This window comes from Myodes glareolus, chromosome 6 (assembly GCF_982192425.1).
Source record: "Myodes glareolus chromosome 6, mMyoGla1.1, whole genome shotgun sequence".
Lineage (NCBI taxonomy): Eukaryota > Metazoa > Chordata > Mammalia > Rodentia > Cricetidae > Myodes > Myodes glareolus.
In genome coordinates this window covers 51,431,395-51,449,274 of record NC_142031.1, presented here as the reverse complement: position 1 = coordinate 51,449,274, position 17,880 = coordinate 51,431,395, and the positions used below count along the sequence as shown (strand labels likewise).

Below are 17,880 nucleotides of genomic sequence, written 5' to 3'. Positions count from 1 at the left end.
CTCACTCATGAGGCCTCTGATGACACTGAGCGTTAGTAACTTAAGAAAAGGGAAAAACCAACCACAGCAGGCTTTGTCTTCACATGCATTCCCTACTGCCTGTGTCCAGACATCATCCCCGAAGAGGCAAGTTTCTCCAGGCATCTGCTCTTGGAGAGATGCCGCAAAACAATACCATCCATGCCAGGCATTTGAAATACACATAGTCTGTGTGCCTCACCCTGGGGCTTGTAGGAACTTGCCAGGAGCGGCCAGGCAGATAATTATCCCTGCCTTACAGATGAGCTCGTTACAGCTCTTGAAAGGTCACTGCCCTCACACAATCACTAAGTGGCAAGAGAGTGATGGGGCCAGTTGCATAACTTCCTATTTCAAATCTGCCTCTCAAGGCCACTAGAGCATCCCCAGTGTTCCCCCAGCACACGTCCCTGTGAGGAGCAGCCTGACACCTATGCTGGAGAATGCCTGGCACATTTCTGGTACTCAGGCAGGGAAGCAACTAACCCTGTCTTCAGTTCCTCAGTTTCATGGGTCTGCAAGGCTGGGATACTGTCTTTTTTCATCTTCTTGGGAAAAGGTGACAGATTGGTCATAAGAGGCACTCCTTAGCCATGTCATGTGGAAAGAAGGACAGGCAAAACAAACAGCAGACAACTGAGGACCTTCCTGAGATGTGTAAATGGAGAATCGACAGCATTACATCTGCCACATTTGGGAGGAAAGACTCGTGACAGCCCTGTCCTTTTCCAGAGCAGACTTCATTTTTGAGTTTAGATACAGTAACAGGGATTAGGCAGGATGTTTTTTGCCCTGATTATTACATTCAGTGACTCCCTTCTTGTGTGTGTGTGTATCTGTCTGTCTGTTTGTCTGTGTGGGTGCACATGTATGTGCAGGTATACATGAACATTGCATGAACATATGGCAACCAGAGGACAACATAAGGTATCTTCCTCTGAGACTTTCCATCTTATATTTAAGACATGGTCTGCCATTGAATTTGGGGGTCACTGATTAGGGAAGGCTGGCTGGCCAGCAAGCACCAGGGATCCTCCTGTCTCCACCTCCTCAGGTGCTGGGATTACAGGCACATGCCACCATACTGGGCTTTTATGTGGAGCTGAGAATCAAATTGAGATTCTTCTATTGGCATGGTAAGCACTTTACCAGCTGAATTTCCATGTGGGTGAAGGAAAGGAATTTCTCACACTGTCTTCAACCTTCACACATACACTGTGGCACATGTATCAAAATGTAGTCAAACACACACACACACACACACACACACACACACAAAGTATAACTTTTATGTTTTTAGTGTTTCAACTCATGGCACATATTCTCCACTTCCAAACTGTGGCTTACAAATTCATCTGGTTGATACTCTATAGGTAATAGTGAAATTACCCAAACTATCACAATTGCTGTGTATGGGTAGAATAGCTTTGTCGTTCCCAAGTATGATCTAGTTATAGCCCATGAACATAAAAACGTGTATAAATCAGAAGGGAAATATAAAAATCACATTTCCAGAGTCATGAGGACAAGATGTACTTAGCTTTCCAGAGCTGCGAGGCCAGGCAGCAGCAAGGTGTGCATCTGTGATTAGCTTTGTCACATTTGTGGTTATGGTTGCTAGTTCTAGGTTGTTTCTTTTCGCTGCTCTTTGTGACAGTTTTATACTTCTAATAAGGGAAATGGCTCAGGCAGAGTGTGGTGAAATGAAGAGGCTGGAGTCCAGAGAGACGAAATCTAGTTCATGCAGCAACTGCCGTCCTCTAGCTAACACACGCTGATGTTTAGAGAGTGGGTCAGAGCCCAAGTATCTGTTGACTCCAGGTGGGATGTTATTTTCAGTTATTGCTATATTGAGCTCCAAATCTCTTTTTCTAACATGAACCTTTTCTGCATAAAATCCATAACGAAAGCAGCAGAGGATCAGTAGCTCAGCTTTAGTCAGCTGCTGTTTGCAGCTAGTCGATACGCCTCATTCCTCCAAGTCATTATCAAAGTCTGAAAGTTCTCTGGCATTTGAATCATGAAAACACAGGACAGATGTGAAATGGCATCCATTAACCATCCAGCCAAAGGGGGACACATTTGAAAACTCATTTATTATTATCTATGTCTCACAATGCAGATGACAGCAGTTGTGTAGACTTGTGAATAGAGACTCAAATCCAAACGGCTTTCTAAGTGAACGCAAATGGGTTTCTGATGAAATAGAGGGGTTTACGTCATGCTTAACATGAACTTTAGAAAACATTTTCTCTAAGTATATTTGAGGTTGAGTACATCTTATTCAAATTTCTTCAAGCTGATGAGATGGGTGAATATATTATCACCATAGGTCAAATTAAATGATGGATTGTGAGAGTCACAGTTAAACAGGGCCGTCTGATCCAGTGACATGTGGTCACTCACTGTGCATGCCTAACTTATCCATAAAGGAAGCCTCTTTCCTCTTCCTCCCTCACGTTCATATGGAGCTCCTACCACTTCACTGTGGGTCTCAACACATTGGCTAGAAGCTATCGCGTTCATACTACTCAATTCAGTGTTCTCATGACCAGAACTTCCTAACAGGGTCTCCGTCTGTGTGACTTCAGCAGTCTGAGGCTGTGCTCTATGTCACCGAAATATGATAGGAAACGAACCACTTAAAGGTTACAGAGAACCACTAAGTGTAAGCAAGTAGGAAAGCTCAGGAACTTTTAGAAAGCTCGGTGTTTTGAGATATGTAATTGGTAGCCAACTGTTGGCTGTGAATACAGCCAATGAAGATGGTAGGTTAGAATATTAAAAATCAAAAATATTTATTTTTACATTATATTTATTTCATGTAGTGGGTAACTTTAAGATTAACTGAAGAAGTTTATAGCACTCTGGGCCTATCTTAAGTGGCCTCCTGGTCTTTATCATGATTCAGTTGCTTTATGTTTATATTTTCTACCAAGCAGCAGGTGTCTTGTAAGGTTCCCTCCTAGGGAAAGCAGGACTGAACCTGATGTGAGCTTGCTGTCCATGCTTTGGCAATAATGTTCAGAGTCTAGCCACGTTTCTCTCTTCCTTTTTGTCTTCTCTATTCCTTTGCAGACGACCATCAAATGAGCTGTACTCGAATACTGCAGGACACAGAAAAGGACGACAACAACAACGACGAGTATGATAACTACGATGAACTGGTGGCCAAGTCACTGTTAAATCTTGGCAAAATTGCTGAGGATGCAGCATACCGAGCCAGGACTGAGTCAGAGATGAACAGCAACACCTCCAATAGCTTGGAGGACGATAGCGACAAAAATGAAAACCTCGGTCGGAAAAGCGAACTGAGCCTAGATTTGGACAGTGATGTTGTCAGAGAAACAGTGGACTCCCTTAAGCTGCTAGCACAAGGACATGGTGTTGTACTAGCAGAGAACATTGGTGACAGAAGTTATGCTGAGGGAATGTCCCAGCAAGACAGTAGAAATATGAACTACGTCATGCTAGGGAAGCCCATGAACAATGGGCTCATGGAGAAGATGGTGGAGGAGAGTGATGAGGAGGTGTGTCTAAGTAGTCTGGAGTGTCTGAGGAACCAGTGCTTTGACCTGGCCAGGAAACTCAGCGAGACCAACCCACAGGACAGGAGTCAGCCACCCAACATGAGTGTGCGCCAACATGTCCGGCAAGAGGATGACTTCCCTGGGAGGACACCAGACAGGAGCTACTCAGATATGATGAACCTTATGAGGCTGGAGGAGCAGCTCAGCCCCAGGTCTAGAACGTTCTCCAGCTGTGCCAAGGAGGATGGGTGTCATGAGAGGGATGATGACACCACCTCAGTGAACTCAGACAGGTCTGAGGAGGTATTTGACATGACCAAGGGCAACCTGACTCTGCTAGAGAAAGCCATTGCCTTGGAGACAGAGAGAGCCAAGGCCATGAGGGAGAAGATGGCCATGGATGCTGGGAGAAGGGATAACCTGAGATCCTATGAGGACCAGTCTCCAAGACAGCTGGCTGGTGAAGACAGAAAATCCAAATCCAGTGACAGCCATGTCAAAAAGCCATACTATGGTAAAGGTAATATTTCTACCTACCGTAAGTCGCTTCAGGCAAATGTGAGCTAAGTGAGAAATGCTGATGATAGTCTGTTGTACTATAAATCACTACCAATTTTATGTCTAATGCACATTTTAGAGTATATTCTAGAACTATATCTCTGATACTTTGTCTATAGAACAAATAAAATATTTGTCTGAGAAATACATAAAACAACTAAGGGCACTGCCATTAGAGCAGGTGGAAGGATGACAGGGGGAAAGAGCATTCCTGGAGAAGACAGGGCTAGTGCGACGGAAACCCCTAGGAGAGAGACCATTGGGGCCAGGCTATGCCGTTACAGAGGAACCATGATCTATGCTGAATAGGGGCAGGGTTTAGGCAACCATTCGTCAATCAGAGACGAGGCACTGTACTCATAAACTGGACTGAGTAGATGGCTTCGTGACTTATAAAATTATCACGTAGTGACAGTTACTGATGGAACTGGCCCCACAGGAAATGCCCAGAAGAAACTGAACAGCAGCACAATGACCAATGATCTAGGATGGGCATAGTGGCTGCACGTGAATTCTCTATGACAGTTCACTCAGGAAATTAGTTGCCATGCAAGGCAGGGAGCAGTAATGGCTGAAACCAACAGTAATTTCCCCAGAATGCTTATTTTCCTTACTAGTCCCATTAACTTGGGGAAACAGTCGAGCCTCTGTTTTCAAATATTGTGTATTATTTTTTTTAAAAAAAATTCTTAAAACTATCCCATGACTGTTTAACTGAATTTTAACTTATGATATCAGGGAGCACATATTTGCCGACATACATAACTTACCTGATGGGGTGACTTTGTGTCCATAGCAGTGTCTGTATCCATCCGCAGTTGGTGCAAGTCTTGACTTAGCTTCACAGAGTAAAGCACTTCAGTATGGTTGATTCCTCACAAGGCTCAGAACTATGAAAGAAACTGTCTCAAAAATGAAATTGCTAGTTCCTTAAATCCTTTCTGTATTATCACCAAAATGTTCCTTTTCCTGCTTTTCATTTTGTTCTGTACATTATGAATATACAGTTTCCTCACTATGAATCTGATCATGAGATTCAGGAATTCAGTTTGAAAATCAGTTGCTGAACAATCAGAAAAACTCTGTCATCCCTATCGTGGCATAGGTGTGTGCTCATAGCTCCATGGACAGTTGGGCATGGCTATGACCAAGTCCAAGCTGGCAGAAGCCTTAGCCAGAGCTCTGAGAGTTCCTGGTTGACTAGTGCCTGGATGAATATGGGCTTTCCATTCCGTTACAAAGGCAAGCACAGACCACCAGAGGAGTGTATACAAGAAGACATTCCTTTCTAGAGGAAATAGATTATTCTGGTGCCATTGAGCCTCAGGCTTTCCTTAAAACATTATGGAACGGGGCACATGAGTTTAAATGATGGCGCTACCATTTGAATAAGATGTGATAAACTTATAACAATTAAGAAGTTTTGTTTATTTTTTTCTTTCTTTTTTCTTTTTTTTTTTTTTTTTGGTTTTTCAAGACAGGGTTTCTCAGGGCAACAGCCCCAGCTATCCTAGAACTAGGTCTTTAGCTTTTGTAGACCAGCCTGACCATGAACTCACAGAGATGCACTTGCCTCTGCCTCCCAAGTGCTGGGATTAAAGGTATGCACCACCACCATCTGGCCCCAATTAAGAGATATTTAGTTGGATATTGAGAATGATAAAAATCAAACAATTTTAGAAAAGTTATGCCTCCCCACATGACTGCTGTTGTTCAGATATATTTTAGGCTCGTGCTTTAGAATTCTAAGTAGTAGTCCCAGGATGAACTCTGGTCTTGAGAAGTACAGCGAGTGACCATGTGTGGAGGCGAATTACACACGAGAGTCTCTGCATCACCGTGGCTTCACTGGTTTGTGTAATCCACCGAACACACAGCTCTTTCTGTTTGCTATTATGTTGCTTTTATGCAAAAATGTGGAATTTGCCCTGACTGCTTCTTCCCCTACATGAGGAAGGGGAAGTGAATGCTAAGGCTGGGAGCATGCATTTTCTCATGAAGTTGAAGGCACTGGTAACCACTTCTCTCGGTTCCCAACTTTACTTCTGACCAAAGTTCTCAGCATTTTCCAACAACATTTTTCATGTTTTCTTGACTATAACTATAGTTGCATTCAGAGTCAAAGCCAAACTAACACACACACACACACAAAAAAAAAAAAAAAAAACTGGAGCAAAGAGATTAAAAGCCTCTCTAAAAAAAAAAAAAAAAAAAAAAACTCAAGTTGTGGGATCATATCTCACCAACATGCCTGAAGCTGCCCATCGCATCAAGATGCTGGATTGAGGCTTCTCTCTTCCTTCTGTAAAGATAAGAGAACACATATACCTATTCTCATTCCAGACATCTTAACTGAAAGGACTTCATTAAGGTACTAATGAGCAACACTTCAAAGGCTAGCTCCTTTGCCTTCCACATACACACACACACACACACACACACACACACACACACACACACACACACACACACACCCTCCAGGGCAAAAGGGGAATAAGCTGAAGTGAGCACACTTTTTTTTTTCTGTTAAGTCATTGCAAGGTTTCTAATTTGGGTGCCCGTGTTTTGTGTTTGTTTCGTTGTTTCCTGTTTGTTTGAAAGATGAACTTGGATTGCAAGAGACAAGGAATTAAGGGAAAGAGACAGTGAAGGCAATGGCAGGCCCCCTCTCAGCCACGCACTGAGAGCACACTGCGCTCTTCCAGTCTCTATACCCCAAGAGAGTTCTGGGCCATTTTTAAAGCATAAACGTCACTTAATTTCAAAACTGCTTCAAAATCTGTGAAACCATGTTATTTGTAACAGACATTGGGGTCCTAATGAAGCAGTTACTTTATGATGAAAGGGAATAGTAACAGTTGTAATTTTTTAATCCTGTAAAAGTCATTACTATCTAGTTAAAAATCTCTTCAATTAATTATTTTAAATTGTCACTGCTGTCCTTTGAAATTGTTACTGTGTGATTACTATTTTATAATGACATGGATTAACTTCTCTCAGTATAATGAAATTACTCAAAGAGCAACAAAATGTTAGGCTTTACTTTGTATCTATAGAAAAGAAATGTCAGGACTTACTCTTGAGTTTGTTGGCAGAGGCCATGAGGCAAGTGTAGGGTTAGGACAGCAGTTGGCAATGCCCAGCATTTTGTTCCACACCAGTGCTGACTGGGGTGGTTCTAGCACCTGACAGGAACATTATGTAGATGCTATGTTCACAGAAAAGGAAAGGGGATGCCCTTCGCTTCAACAGGAGACCATTTGGAAGATCCTGGGAGTTGTTTATCTATCATGCTTGTAAGGAACACAGTAAGGCCAGTAAGAGTTCAAAAACTTCAAAATCAAGCCACGTATCGTGATTCATGATTGCAATCCCAGTATTTAAGAGACTAAGGCAGGAATAGTACCCTGAGTTTAAAGCCAAACTGAGCTACAAAGTTGAGTTCCAGACCAATTTGGATTACAGGGTGACATTCTATCTCAAAGACCTAAGCAAATAAACTTCAAACTCAAGATATTTTTTCTTGATATAAATATTAACCAAAGTAGAGCATTATTTTCTAGTATGATTGGCCCAATTAATAAGTTATTCATATAAAAGAATTAAACTAGTGAAAACTTAACTCTAGCATTCGCTGAAGCAAACGTAATAGCTACTATTGGTGACCTGAGCAACTGGTTTTCAAATACGTGTTCCACAATACGGTGTGTCACAATCTATGATTTAGAATTCAGCCTGAGCTGGCCTTCAGAAACAATTTCTAGAACTGTTGTGATGCATGAGGGTGAACTGTGGTTGATCTGGGTGTTTAAAAAAAAAAAAAAACTCTATCAGGATATCGTTACATCTCTGGCATCCAGCATTCAATCCTGGACCAAACGTCTGCTCTGATTGGCTCTTGGCTGGCGCTGCAGAGGAGCTGGCAGCGCTCTAGATCAGCCTGACCTCCTACTTTGTGTGTGCATGCACAGCATTACACGAGCCTTCCTCTGGTTCCCAAGCACAGACGAAGAAATCAAAACAAATGGTTGCTCCAGCGGCTTCTGAAGCGTTTTTTGATTGCCCATCACCCTGCCAGGTGGGATCGCCACCCTTTCTGTCATTTGCTTACAGTGCCTTCTGAGAGTTCAGTCGATTTTCCAAAAGAGCGCTGAATTGCTATGCTAAGAAACAGTGTTGCTTAACCTCAGAGGGAAAAGTCTGCAGGCAAATTCTGCGGTTTATGGCATGTGAGACCAGAGCACGTAAAAGAGGGAATCGGGTGAAGGGTTTCTGAGCAGCACCTCACTCTGGTTGAAGTATATGGAGAAATTGCTGAATGAAAACAATTATGAAGCTTTGTTCTCTAAGAAGGTCACTGTCTCATCCTTATTTACATTGATTTCTTTGAGCAACACAGCTTATCATGTAACACACGGGAAACCAATTAATCAAGAGTTAAGATTAGAAGCCGGTGCTTTTTTTAAACTTTTGGATAAAAAACAAAATAATTTATGATTCCTGATTACACTGTACAAGGTTGGAAATACCACCCACACCTAGAGCTATGAAGCACAGGCCTGATGTTCCAGCCTGCCCTGACACCTGCCTAATTTCTCTCTTTAGCAAAGGTCTCTTCAGGTTGCTGGATAACCGCAGAGTCTGCAGTTGGTAAACATTCATTTTCTTGACACCTGTTGTCGCTTTTAGATCCCTCAAGAACAGAAAAGAGAGAGAGCAAGTGTCCAACCCCCGGGTGTGATGGAACCGGCCACGTAACTGGGCTTTACCCGCATCACCGCAGTCTGTCTGGATGCCCGCACAAAGATAGGGTCCCTCCAGAAAGTAAGTCGTGTCTCGCCGCTCCCCGGGGCGTGCAAGCACTCTGGCTCTGTCAATCATCCCCCAACCTCATCTTCATGACACCTCAGTGAAGCTGTCACTGACCAGACCCTTTCTCCGCCTGGAGGGCACCTCAGGAAGCCTCCCCATACATCTTCTGGATATTCTGGGTACCAGCTCCCAAGAATAGCTCACCCTGCAGCTGTGTCTCCGGAGTAGGCTCCCAGGTCAGCCTGGGCGCTAGTCCTCAGTTCTACTTATTCCATTATCCTAGGCAGGGAATTTCTCTACTTGGTCTCACACATTACAGAAAACTAGTCAGCCTCTAACCCACTCATACTGGTCTTAGAAATCCCAGGAAATCTTTGGGATTTCTGTCCAAATTCCTGAACTACTGCATATTATCCAATTGGCATGTACACCAGGTGTATGCATTCACTGTGGCCTGTTCCCTAGCACAGGCGCTATGGCATTTGCACACTAAAGATATCAAAAAAAATGAGCAGGTTTGGATCTGGTGGGGTTTTCTTTTACATATTCTTTCTAGAAGATAGGTTCCAAGGCTATGAAGCTATGAAAATGAATCTGCGAAACGGTGTTCCTTTTACATCTAAAATGATATATGTCCTTTTTGTTTACCTTTCTCTTGGCAAGAAATATAGCAACTGTGTAAAATCAAAGAGAATCAGTTGTCCAAAGCACAGACTTCAGCTTCCAGTGGGGAAGGTAGCTAGGAGGTGTAACTAGATGCCCAGCTCAATAGCCAAAGGCATTTGGAGGACCAAGCTGTTACCATGAGCACCTTTGGAATGCCTGAGAAGCAAACCAGTCAGAGGGCAGGCAGCTCTCATATCAGCTTAACATTAGAAGCAGGGAAAGCTAAGCACCCTGCTGAAATATGTTCAGATGGTCTTGTGACTCCAGGTTCTCAGATGCCTACTAAAATGACATGTGTATGTTTCCTGTAACTGTCTTGAGAACAATTATGAAAAAGTTGTAAAAATAAACAAATCCAGGTGTGTCTACAATCCCGTGTGTTACATGACAGGGAGACGCATGGTTGATAACAGCGGCTTCCACATGTGAGCACTGTGGTGGGTGCTTGGCTGGCAAATGCAAGCACTGGCCCATTCAATGCCATAACCCTCCCAGGGAGCACTACCCTGTTTACCAGATGAAGAACATGGGAATCTGACTCCATCTTCTTTCTCTTTCAAGGGAAGCACACTGGCTGGCAATAGGTGGTGCTCAGTACTTTAAAGTTCATCTGAGCAAGTATTAATGGGCCTGAACTCAGCTGTAAACCCATGCCAACTCTCAAACCCATCACCAATGCAAGCCCTGGGCCTGGTGTTCCTGTTTCAGCTCTAACCTGCTTCCTGGCATCAGGCATGTTGCAGATTCTCAGTACAAGAGGAGGCACCAGGGCTGAGAACTCATGCTTTAGGAGGAAGTTGGTGGGATTTTTTTTTTCCAGGGCATAGGTTTTTTTTTAACCTTCCATATTCATCCTTTTCAATGGATAAGAATTCTTCTTGATGGGAAATGTCTAGATGTGGTTCAATTACGGGTTGTGTTCTGTTGAGCTCGAAACTGAATGGGCCTGCTCTGGCTGACCACATGTGGGCCCGTCTTAGCAGGCAGAAAGTAGGACTCAGGTCTGACATGGTCTTACAAACTAGGTGTCTGCAAAACAGCATTTCTAAAGCCAGGCATGGTGTGTGATTGTAATCCGAGAACTTGGAAGGAGCAGGAAGGTTGAGTTTGACACCAGCCTGGTCGATAGGAGACCCTTTCTCACAAAGGGTACCCATGGCACAGGGGTACAGAGGAACCCTAACTACTTTCCCATGAGTAGTTCTTTATAACACCACAGACTATAAAGGTAAATAATACATAAATGAAGTACTCCACAGTGGGTAGCATCATTTGTTTTTCTGGACTAGCCTCCCTGCCCATTTCCACCCAAGTGAATTAAGTGGCAACTTTTCTGCTGTAGCAAACTAAGTGGTCGGCAGAGGGCAGTTCTGATAATAGAGACCCCAGCTGAGCCAGAGTTGCTTTTACCATCCACAAAACAGATTTACAGCAGTGTGGGAGGGTATCTGAAGGAGGTGTACTGGGTGGTGCCCTGTGTGCACTCCTAGTACAAAAAAGAATGAGTTGCCAGGGAAAAGCATGAACTAGGAGAGAAATGAGCCCAAACATAGGCTTGTGTGGAAAGGCAAGGTAAAGAAAGAAATGGGGGGATCTGTAAACCAGGTAAAAGAGCATTTCTCAAAAGCTCCAGGTGCGATGTCCATGGCTGAGGTTAAACAGGAGCCTTGGAAGAAGAGCTATAGAGGTCATTGGGCCTCCTGTTTGAAAGATTCTGTAGACACCCCAGAGAAAGATTGAAGGAACGTAGTGAGGGGCAGCACTACAAACTAAAGTGGAGAAATGGTTTGAGGCAGAGCCCCTAGCGCAGCCTGCAGACGGAAGAAGCAGATGCCACTACAGGTATGGACTCCACTAAGCAGGATTCAGAGACAGCAACTTGAACTCTGCCACAGAGTAAAGCCTGGAAGGTGTCTGCTCTCTCCAGGGAAGACTTTGTAATAGAAATAGTTAGCATAAGGAGAAGGAAAGGCACATAGTAAGGTGAAGAGAAATATGGACCATTCTTGCAATGCAATAGGACAGTAGAAAGACTAGCAAAACTGCATACTTCAAAGAGAGGGCACATTCTCCTATGAGACAGGGACTCCTCAGAAAAAAGATCTCCTATCCCCCCCAGACCCTGCCCCCCGGGACATGAGTTAAATGCTGACTTTTCCACCTTGATAAGACACTAAACATGGCCAGGTACAACAAGGGCATGCAGAAACTGAACACAGTGCCAACAAGACACTGTAATGGGGGAAATGACAGGGGTGAGCAGACCTCACATGACCACCGACCCTAGTCAGGCTTTGCAGGCAGGGAGGACTGCCACAGAGGCCACTGGGGTCTGCAGACACCCAGCTCAGAGAGGCAGAGCACGTAGCCAGCAGGCATCTTTGGAGTTAGCTGTCTTGATTTCTCCAAAACTCCTAACCCCACGAGTCTCAGCAGACACATAGGATGGAGCTGTCAATGAGGACCAGCCTTCATGGGTGGCAGGAGGCAGTGTCCTTGTGCTCTGGGGGCCATCTCTTTCATCTTCCTAATTGTTGCTTTCATGTGGTAAAAATGCAGAGATCTTACTATTCCTGTTCATTCTACTGAGAGCACAAAAAGATACTAATTTCCTAAACAAACATGGCTTACTTTAAAGACAAGGTTTAAAGTTCTGTTCACTCACATCAGAGTTTGAGGACCCCATGTGTTTCCAAAGCACAGGCATGTCTTTAAAGCGCCCCGGCTATGTGCTGTTACATGGCTGATGAGCATCCAGTGCTTACCCATCGGATACACTAGGGTGGCCCTTGCTTTTCTGTCTCACGTGGGACTATTCAGTTTCGGCGCTCTCTGACCCCCGTGGCTCCCTGCCAGTGCACCCTGCTTTGCATGCCTGAGTAGAATCATACAACCTTCTTTCTCGTCCCACATGTATTTCCTGGCCATGCACATCACAGACGTTTGTAGGCCTGTCTTTTGTAAACTAACTTAACCTGTTAAAACAATTGCATATTGTATTCTCATCATTTCTCTCTTTTAATGCTGGGCTATTTTCTTTGCCTCTCCTTTGTCAAGTTCTTGCCATGCATGAAAATGTTCTCAAGTGTCCCACTCCGGGCTGCACAGGGCGAGGGCATGTGAATAGCAACAGGAACTCGCACAGAAGGTAAGCCGCACTCTGCTGGGGTGTACGCTAGAGGGAGCCATCCACAACCCCGCCCCCATGGGAGCCCTAGCTACAGGCTTCTCTCCTTTCCCCAGGAGACTGCTGGACCTCATACATTACTCCTAAATGGTCAGTCAGGTGCACCCATGTACAGGAAGGTCAAAGGCGTGGTTGTCCTTTTTTGACGATTAGATTTCTCTAGTTATTGACATCTGTGGTATAAACGAACACTGTTTCCTCACAAGAGGGAAGCCATAGCTGCTTACAATGATGGTGACCAGAAGAGAGAGAGCAAGAGTCTATCATCTCTCCACATGGAAGAGACCTGGCAAGGGTCTATCATCTCCCCACATGGAAGAGACCTGGCAAGGGTCTATCATCTCCCCACATGGAAGAGACCTGGCAAGGGTCTATCATCTCCCCACATGGAAGAGACTATCTTTCACTTACATGACAGACAATGAGCTAGAACCCAGCAGGCTAATCCAGATGACTAACTTGGCTGCTCTTGAATTCTGATGAATCCCTTGGCCAATAGCATGGGCATCATTAAAATGTGAGCAGATGTCCCAATCTCTGGTCGGGGCACACCGGTGGTGTCAGTACTCTACATCAATGGCTTTAGCTGGACTACTGCTGAAAATAGACATGGTAAAAGTCACATTCAGGACGGTGACAAGTCCAGCTTTCTTCCCCATCCTTCAGACATTATCAGAGACGCCAAGGTCCTCTGAGAATACAGGTGATATCAAAAATCACTTCTTTATGGAAGTAGCAGGGTGTGATTCTGTTAAGGCTTGTTCCATGGCTTAGGTTTCTTCCTAAACACATGAAGATGTAATATTTCTCTTAATTTTTGCCTGACTGGTTAGTCACAACAAGCAGCTTGGTTACTGGTGTTAAGTTTATAATAAAATAAATCACAGCTCTATGCCCGGTGGACCGTCTCTGGTACTAAGTCTGAAGGAGCTTACAGTTATGCAGGAGATCCCCACACAGTCCTGTGCAATGAGCCCCCAGTGTCAGTACCTTCTTTTGGCTTCAATACATATGTGCATTTGGATAGATAGCCATACATACCTAGAACACATGGAGGCAGCATGCAGATACCATGCTTTCCTGAGGACAGCTCAAACAAAGAAGCCTCACTGCTTCCTCTGCCCTACTGACTACCTGAACTAGTTACTAAACACAAGCAGATGCAGTCCTGGGGTGTTCCTATTGCACCTCCCTTTCTTTTTCCTTCCCTTCCTAAGCTGTCAGAATCCCTGACGCCTTGCAGGTAGATGTCTCTGTGTCATCAGCTCAGATCACCATCTTCTGGTACAGGCAGCCGACTGCTTCTCTCGGGTTTGTCAAAAACTGTCTGTAGCTGCCACTGCCCGTCCTCCAGAAGTGGCCGATACTCCAGAATCTTTGCCTGGAATTTTAACCAGCTTGTTGTGCATTTGCTTCTGGGAATTTGGCATGCCCACTGGAGAGGCCTGCTGTTGCCATCAGAGCTGTGTGCCAGAGCCCAGGAATGCAGAGTACCAAGCAGGCTGGGAAACTCCCTGAGTTCCATCTACCTCAGGGTCTTCTTGGCTGGCTGAGAGACAAACGTGGTGGGTGTATCAGTGTGTGACAAGGCATTTCTGACCATCAATTTAAATCTTTCTATCATTGTAGCCTCTCTGGATGCCCTATTGCTGCTGCAGAAAAACTGGCAAAGGCCCAAGAGAAACACCAGAGCTGTGACGTGTCCAAGTCCAACCAGGCCTCAGACCGCGTCCTCAGGTACTTAACAGAAATGTGTCATTCATGGAATTCCATCAGAATCCATCTAAGACACAGCATGGGGAGTGTCTGGGACATTTCATATTAGAAATTGAGACTTGTGCCTTCCCTTATGCATGATTTATGTGGAAGCCTGGAGGTCAGTGTAACTCCCAGGTCTCCAGGGGCTCAGTATGGCCTTTGAACTGAGAGAAATGAATATAGTTATATTGTTTGTAGCTCTGATAATTCATCATTCTAGGAATGCTAAATCAAAGAGAAGTTTTAAAAATTAGTAGTGTTAAGTAGCCCAATGTAATTGTATCTCAGTTTGGAGCAAGGTGCATCCCCTACTTAGGAATGGCACTGCTCTTTCTGAAAATGCAAGAAACATGAATCACAGAAGTTTCACGTACGAAAAGTCATCAAAGCTGCCATCACCTTCTATCCTTGTACACCCTAAGACGTGGGTGGAAGTAGGTGGCATCACTGCCATCTGACAGGCAAGACACTCAGAGTGCAGGGCTCATGACTTACCTGAAGTCACTTAGCCCCACGTGGTGGCGTGGGAAAGGCCTGAGGAGCAGGACTGAACTCCCGTTTTCCAAACTCGGGAAGACGAGCATTGGTAGAGAAAGAAATCACCATTCCTCACCGGCTTCACATGCATCTCATGCGATCTCGGGCCGTCAATGGACTTCTGCCCTCTTCCTCGGTCTCGTGACAATGTCTTTGTCTCTGGACACGGGTGCTAGCTATCATCTCAATAGCCACATTTGAATACATCTGGTTAGGTGGATGCCACACCACAGCCAAAAACTCAGTGCTAGCTCTGAGGCAGACAGGCTGCCTCTAAAGAGCCATGATGAGTGCTTTCCCGTAGGCACAGCACTTGGCTTCTGCAAAAGGTATTTTTTTTTTTTTGGAGAAGTTATTTGGAGAAAATCACTAGACAAGAGGAAGAAATGTCTTTGTGTCCTCATTTAGTATTTCACGGGTTTTTTTTTTTCAATTAAACTTCCCTTCTCCTGTGGCAACAGGTTAAAAATATTTATAGAAAATTTAAAATATTTAAATAAAATAAGAAAATTGAAAATAGATATAACCCCTCTATTCCAAGATAACCCCTTTCTGACTTCTGATATTCTGTACACTATGATGAGAACTTTGAAGAGCCCCTCGTCTGCCTCTCAGGTCCCTATTTGCTGTCACCGTCATTTTGCAGGACAGGACTGAATACATAACAGCTTGTAAGACTTCTCCAATGCTCAGCCCATTAATCAATGGTAGCATGAGGATCCCCCTGCACCAAGGGAAATGTAGGAAATTGTGAGCATAGTTTATAGTTAGAAGAATTTACTCATTTTCTTCTGTCAGATTCAGCCAGTTGTGAAAGGCACAGAGTTCCATGCACAGACCTTTCACGGCTGCCCTGCAAACGCAGGTGCAGGTTTGAGTCTCCCTCCTCCATAGCAAGTGCTGAGCTTGGGTGATTTGAGAAGCTCTTTGGTCCTTCAGACTAATAAGACATATAGGTAGCTGCAAGTTTCACCTCCCTCCTGACGATCAAAACTGAGGTACACCCTATCGTACTGTTTCTGTGGCTTTATGACTCAGGGTCCCTCTGAGTTGGTGCAGTGGACAGATGCACCCAGCACCACATAAACAGGAGGGAGAGGACAGTAACTACAAAGGCCAGAACTTCATGCATTCATGAAGCACTGTCTTGCCTAATAAAATGCCCTCAAATGACAGTCCAGTTATTGTATTGCTTTGGCAAGAAGTAACCTGGCTGAATTGATAAACTGAAGACAAGCAAGCTGGTAATTTGAGGCTGCATTTTACCCAACCTGTGCCATCATAAAAGCGACATAGAGATACTGTTGAGTGACATAGAAAGGCCAGGTCACCTAGAGACACAGCTCTGTGGTAGACTGCCTAGAATTCAGCAGGAAGGGACCAAAGGTGTGACTCTATTATACACTAGGTTCAGTCTAGTACCACAAAAAAAAAAATGAATAAAAGCAAAAACAACTATAAAATTTAAGAAATAATCAGTGAAAAAACAGCTTACATATATGGATGAATATCATCAAAAGTTATAATAGCCAAAAAAAGAAAGAATATAGTTCAGTAATGTAATATTCACATTCTAATACCACTCAGTGAGAGCTGCTTTCAAAACCTAAGCAACTAAAATAAATGGCAAATGCCGTGTAAAATTCGGGGCAAAGTACGTCCATTTTTAAATACTTAAAAATTATACCAAGATTTCAGCAGTTTTTAACAGCTGCTATTTCACACGCCGTGGCCCAGCACCTGATGCCCGGGGAGGTATGGGGCCGACCGCGCTTCCACAGAGAAACAGTCAGTGCGTTCGGCCATGCTTCCGGCCTAGGAACAGTTAGTGTTTCCGGCCATGCTTCCCGCCGAGGAGCAGGCTGTGCTTCCTTCCGGCCGAGGAGCGGGCCTCATTTCCGGTGAGTTTCCACAGAGAAGCAGTCGGTATTTCCAGCAGCACTTCCAGCCGCTTTTCCTTCCGGCCAAGTTTCCACCGAGAAACAGTAGGCTTTTGAGGAGCAGCATTTCCGGCCGAGTTTCCGCCCCCGCTTCCCTGCGTGAAGCAGCGTTTCCTACCTAGGCAGACAGCGGCGGTGTTGAGGATGGCGAACCGGCAGTATTTCCCAGTGAGGTACAGCAGTAGATCCGGTGTGCATCCTAACAGGACAGAGTTTCTCGTCCTTTGTAATAGGCTGTGAGCCAACACCTATCCATGGAGTCACTTTATTTTTTTTCGTGCGGAAACACCCAGTTTTCTTGGGATCTTATTTTTTTTTAAACGTTTCCCATAAATCAGAATTAGAGTGATCAGTAAGCCCTCCTGAAATTAAGGAAGTTTTAAAATAGATTGTTCAAAAAACGATGCTGGTGTGGTGATGACTGCAAGCCCTTTTAACAATATTTTACCTTAGAAAAATGTGAGTCAGTGGGTGACAAGACTTGATACTGACAGGCATAAACACTTATCCATTCATATCTATGCTGTAGAACAGACATTGGTTAAAGAGTATAAGGGGACCTTTTATGTCATAAGTGATTTCCACTTACGAAATAGACACGAAGGACAGAACATCAGTAAAGGAATAAGAATCAAAAATTCATCCATTTTAATATTTTATCCTAAAGTCTAAAAGAAAGGAATATTAGATAAAAAAAACATTGAAAGATCATGAATATTTGATCAAAGGTTTTCCTACAGCTCCATTTTAATACCCAGCTAAATAAATTCTGTCCAATTCTGTCTCATTCTATGTCCCTAAGTGTTTTCATTTCCTGTGTTTGGAGGAAAACTTCACAGGAGTCAGGGTCAGTTTGTGTGATTCCATTCCCCTT

General features: G+C 44.2%; 1 protein-coding gene and 1 long non-coding RNA gene across 20 annotated transcripts in view; one reads left to right on the top strand and one right to left on the bottom strand.

Moving 5' to 3' along the window:
• Positions 1-17,880, top strand: part of Myt1l (myelin transcription factor 1 like) — a 393,213-nt gene that overhangs the window by 294,793 nt on the left and 80,540 nt on the right. For 12 of the 19 annotated variants that reach the window (XM_085690815.2, XM_085690818.2, XM_085690817.2 and 9 more), the window contains 4 exons: positions 3,097-4,068; positions 8,796-8,930; positions 12,642-12,732; positions 14,401-14,508. In XM_085690815.2, coding sequence (XP_085546941.1) covers positions 3,097-4,068; positions 8,796-8,930; positions 12,642-12,732; positions 14,401-14,508 — 1,306 coding nt within the window. The remainder of the gene's footprint in view (positions 1-3,096; positions 4,069-8,795; positions 8,931-12,641; positions 12,733-14,400; positions 14,509-17,880) is intronic. The other 7 variants (XM_048439840.3, XM_048439833.3, XM_048439835.3 and 4 more) reach the window with 2 other exon arrangements.
• LOC125404105 (uncharacterized) lies at positions 4,831-14,124 on the bottom strand. Its single transcript, XR_015738112.1, has 3 exons — positions 13,813-14,124; positions 6,350-6,408; positions 4,831-4,996 (listed from the first exon to the last, which is right to left on the bottom strand). It is a non-coding gene; the product is annotated as an uncharacterized LOC125404105 (long non-coding RNA).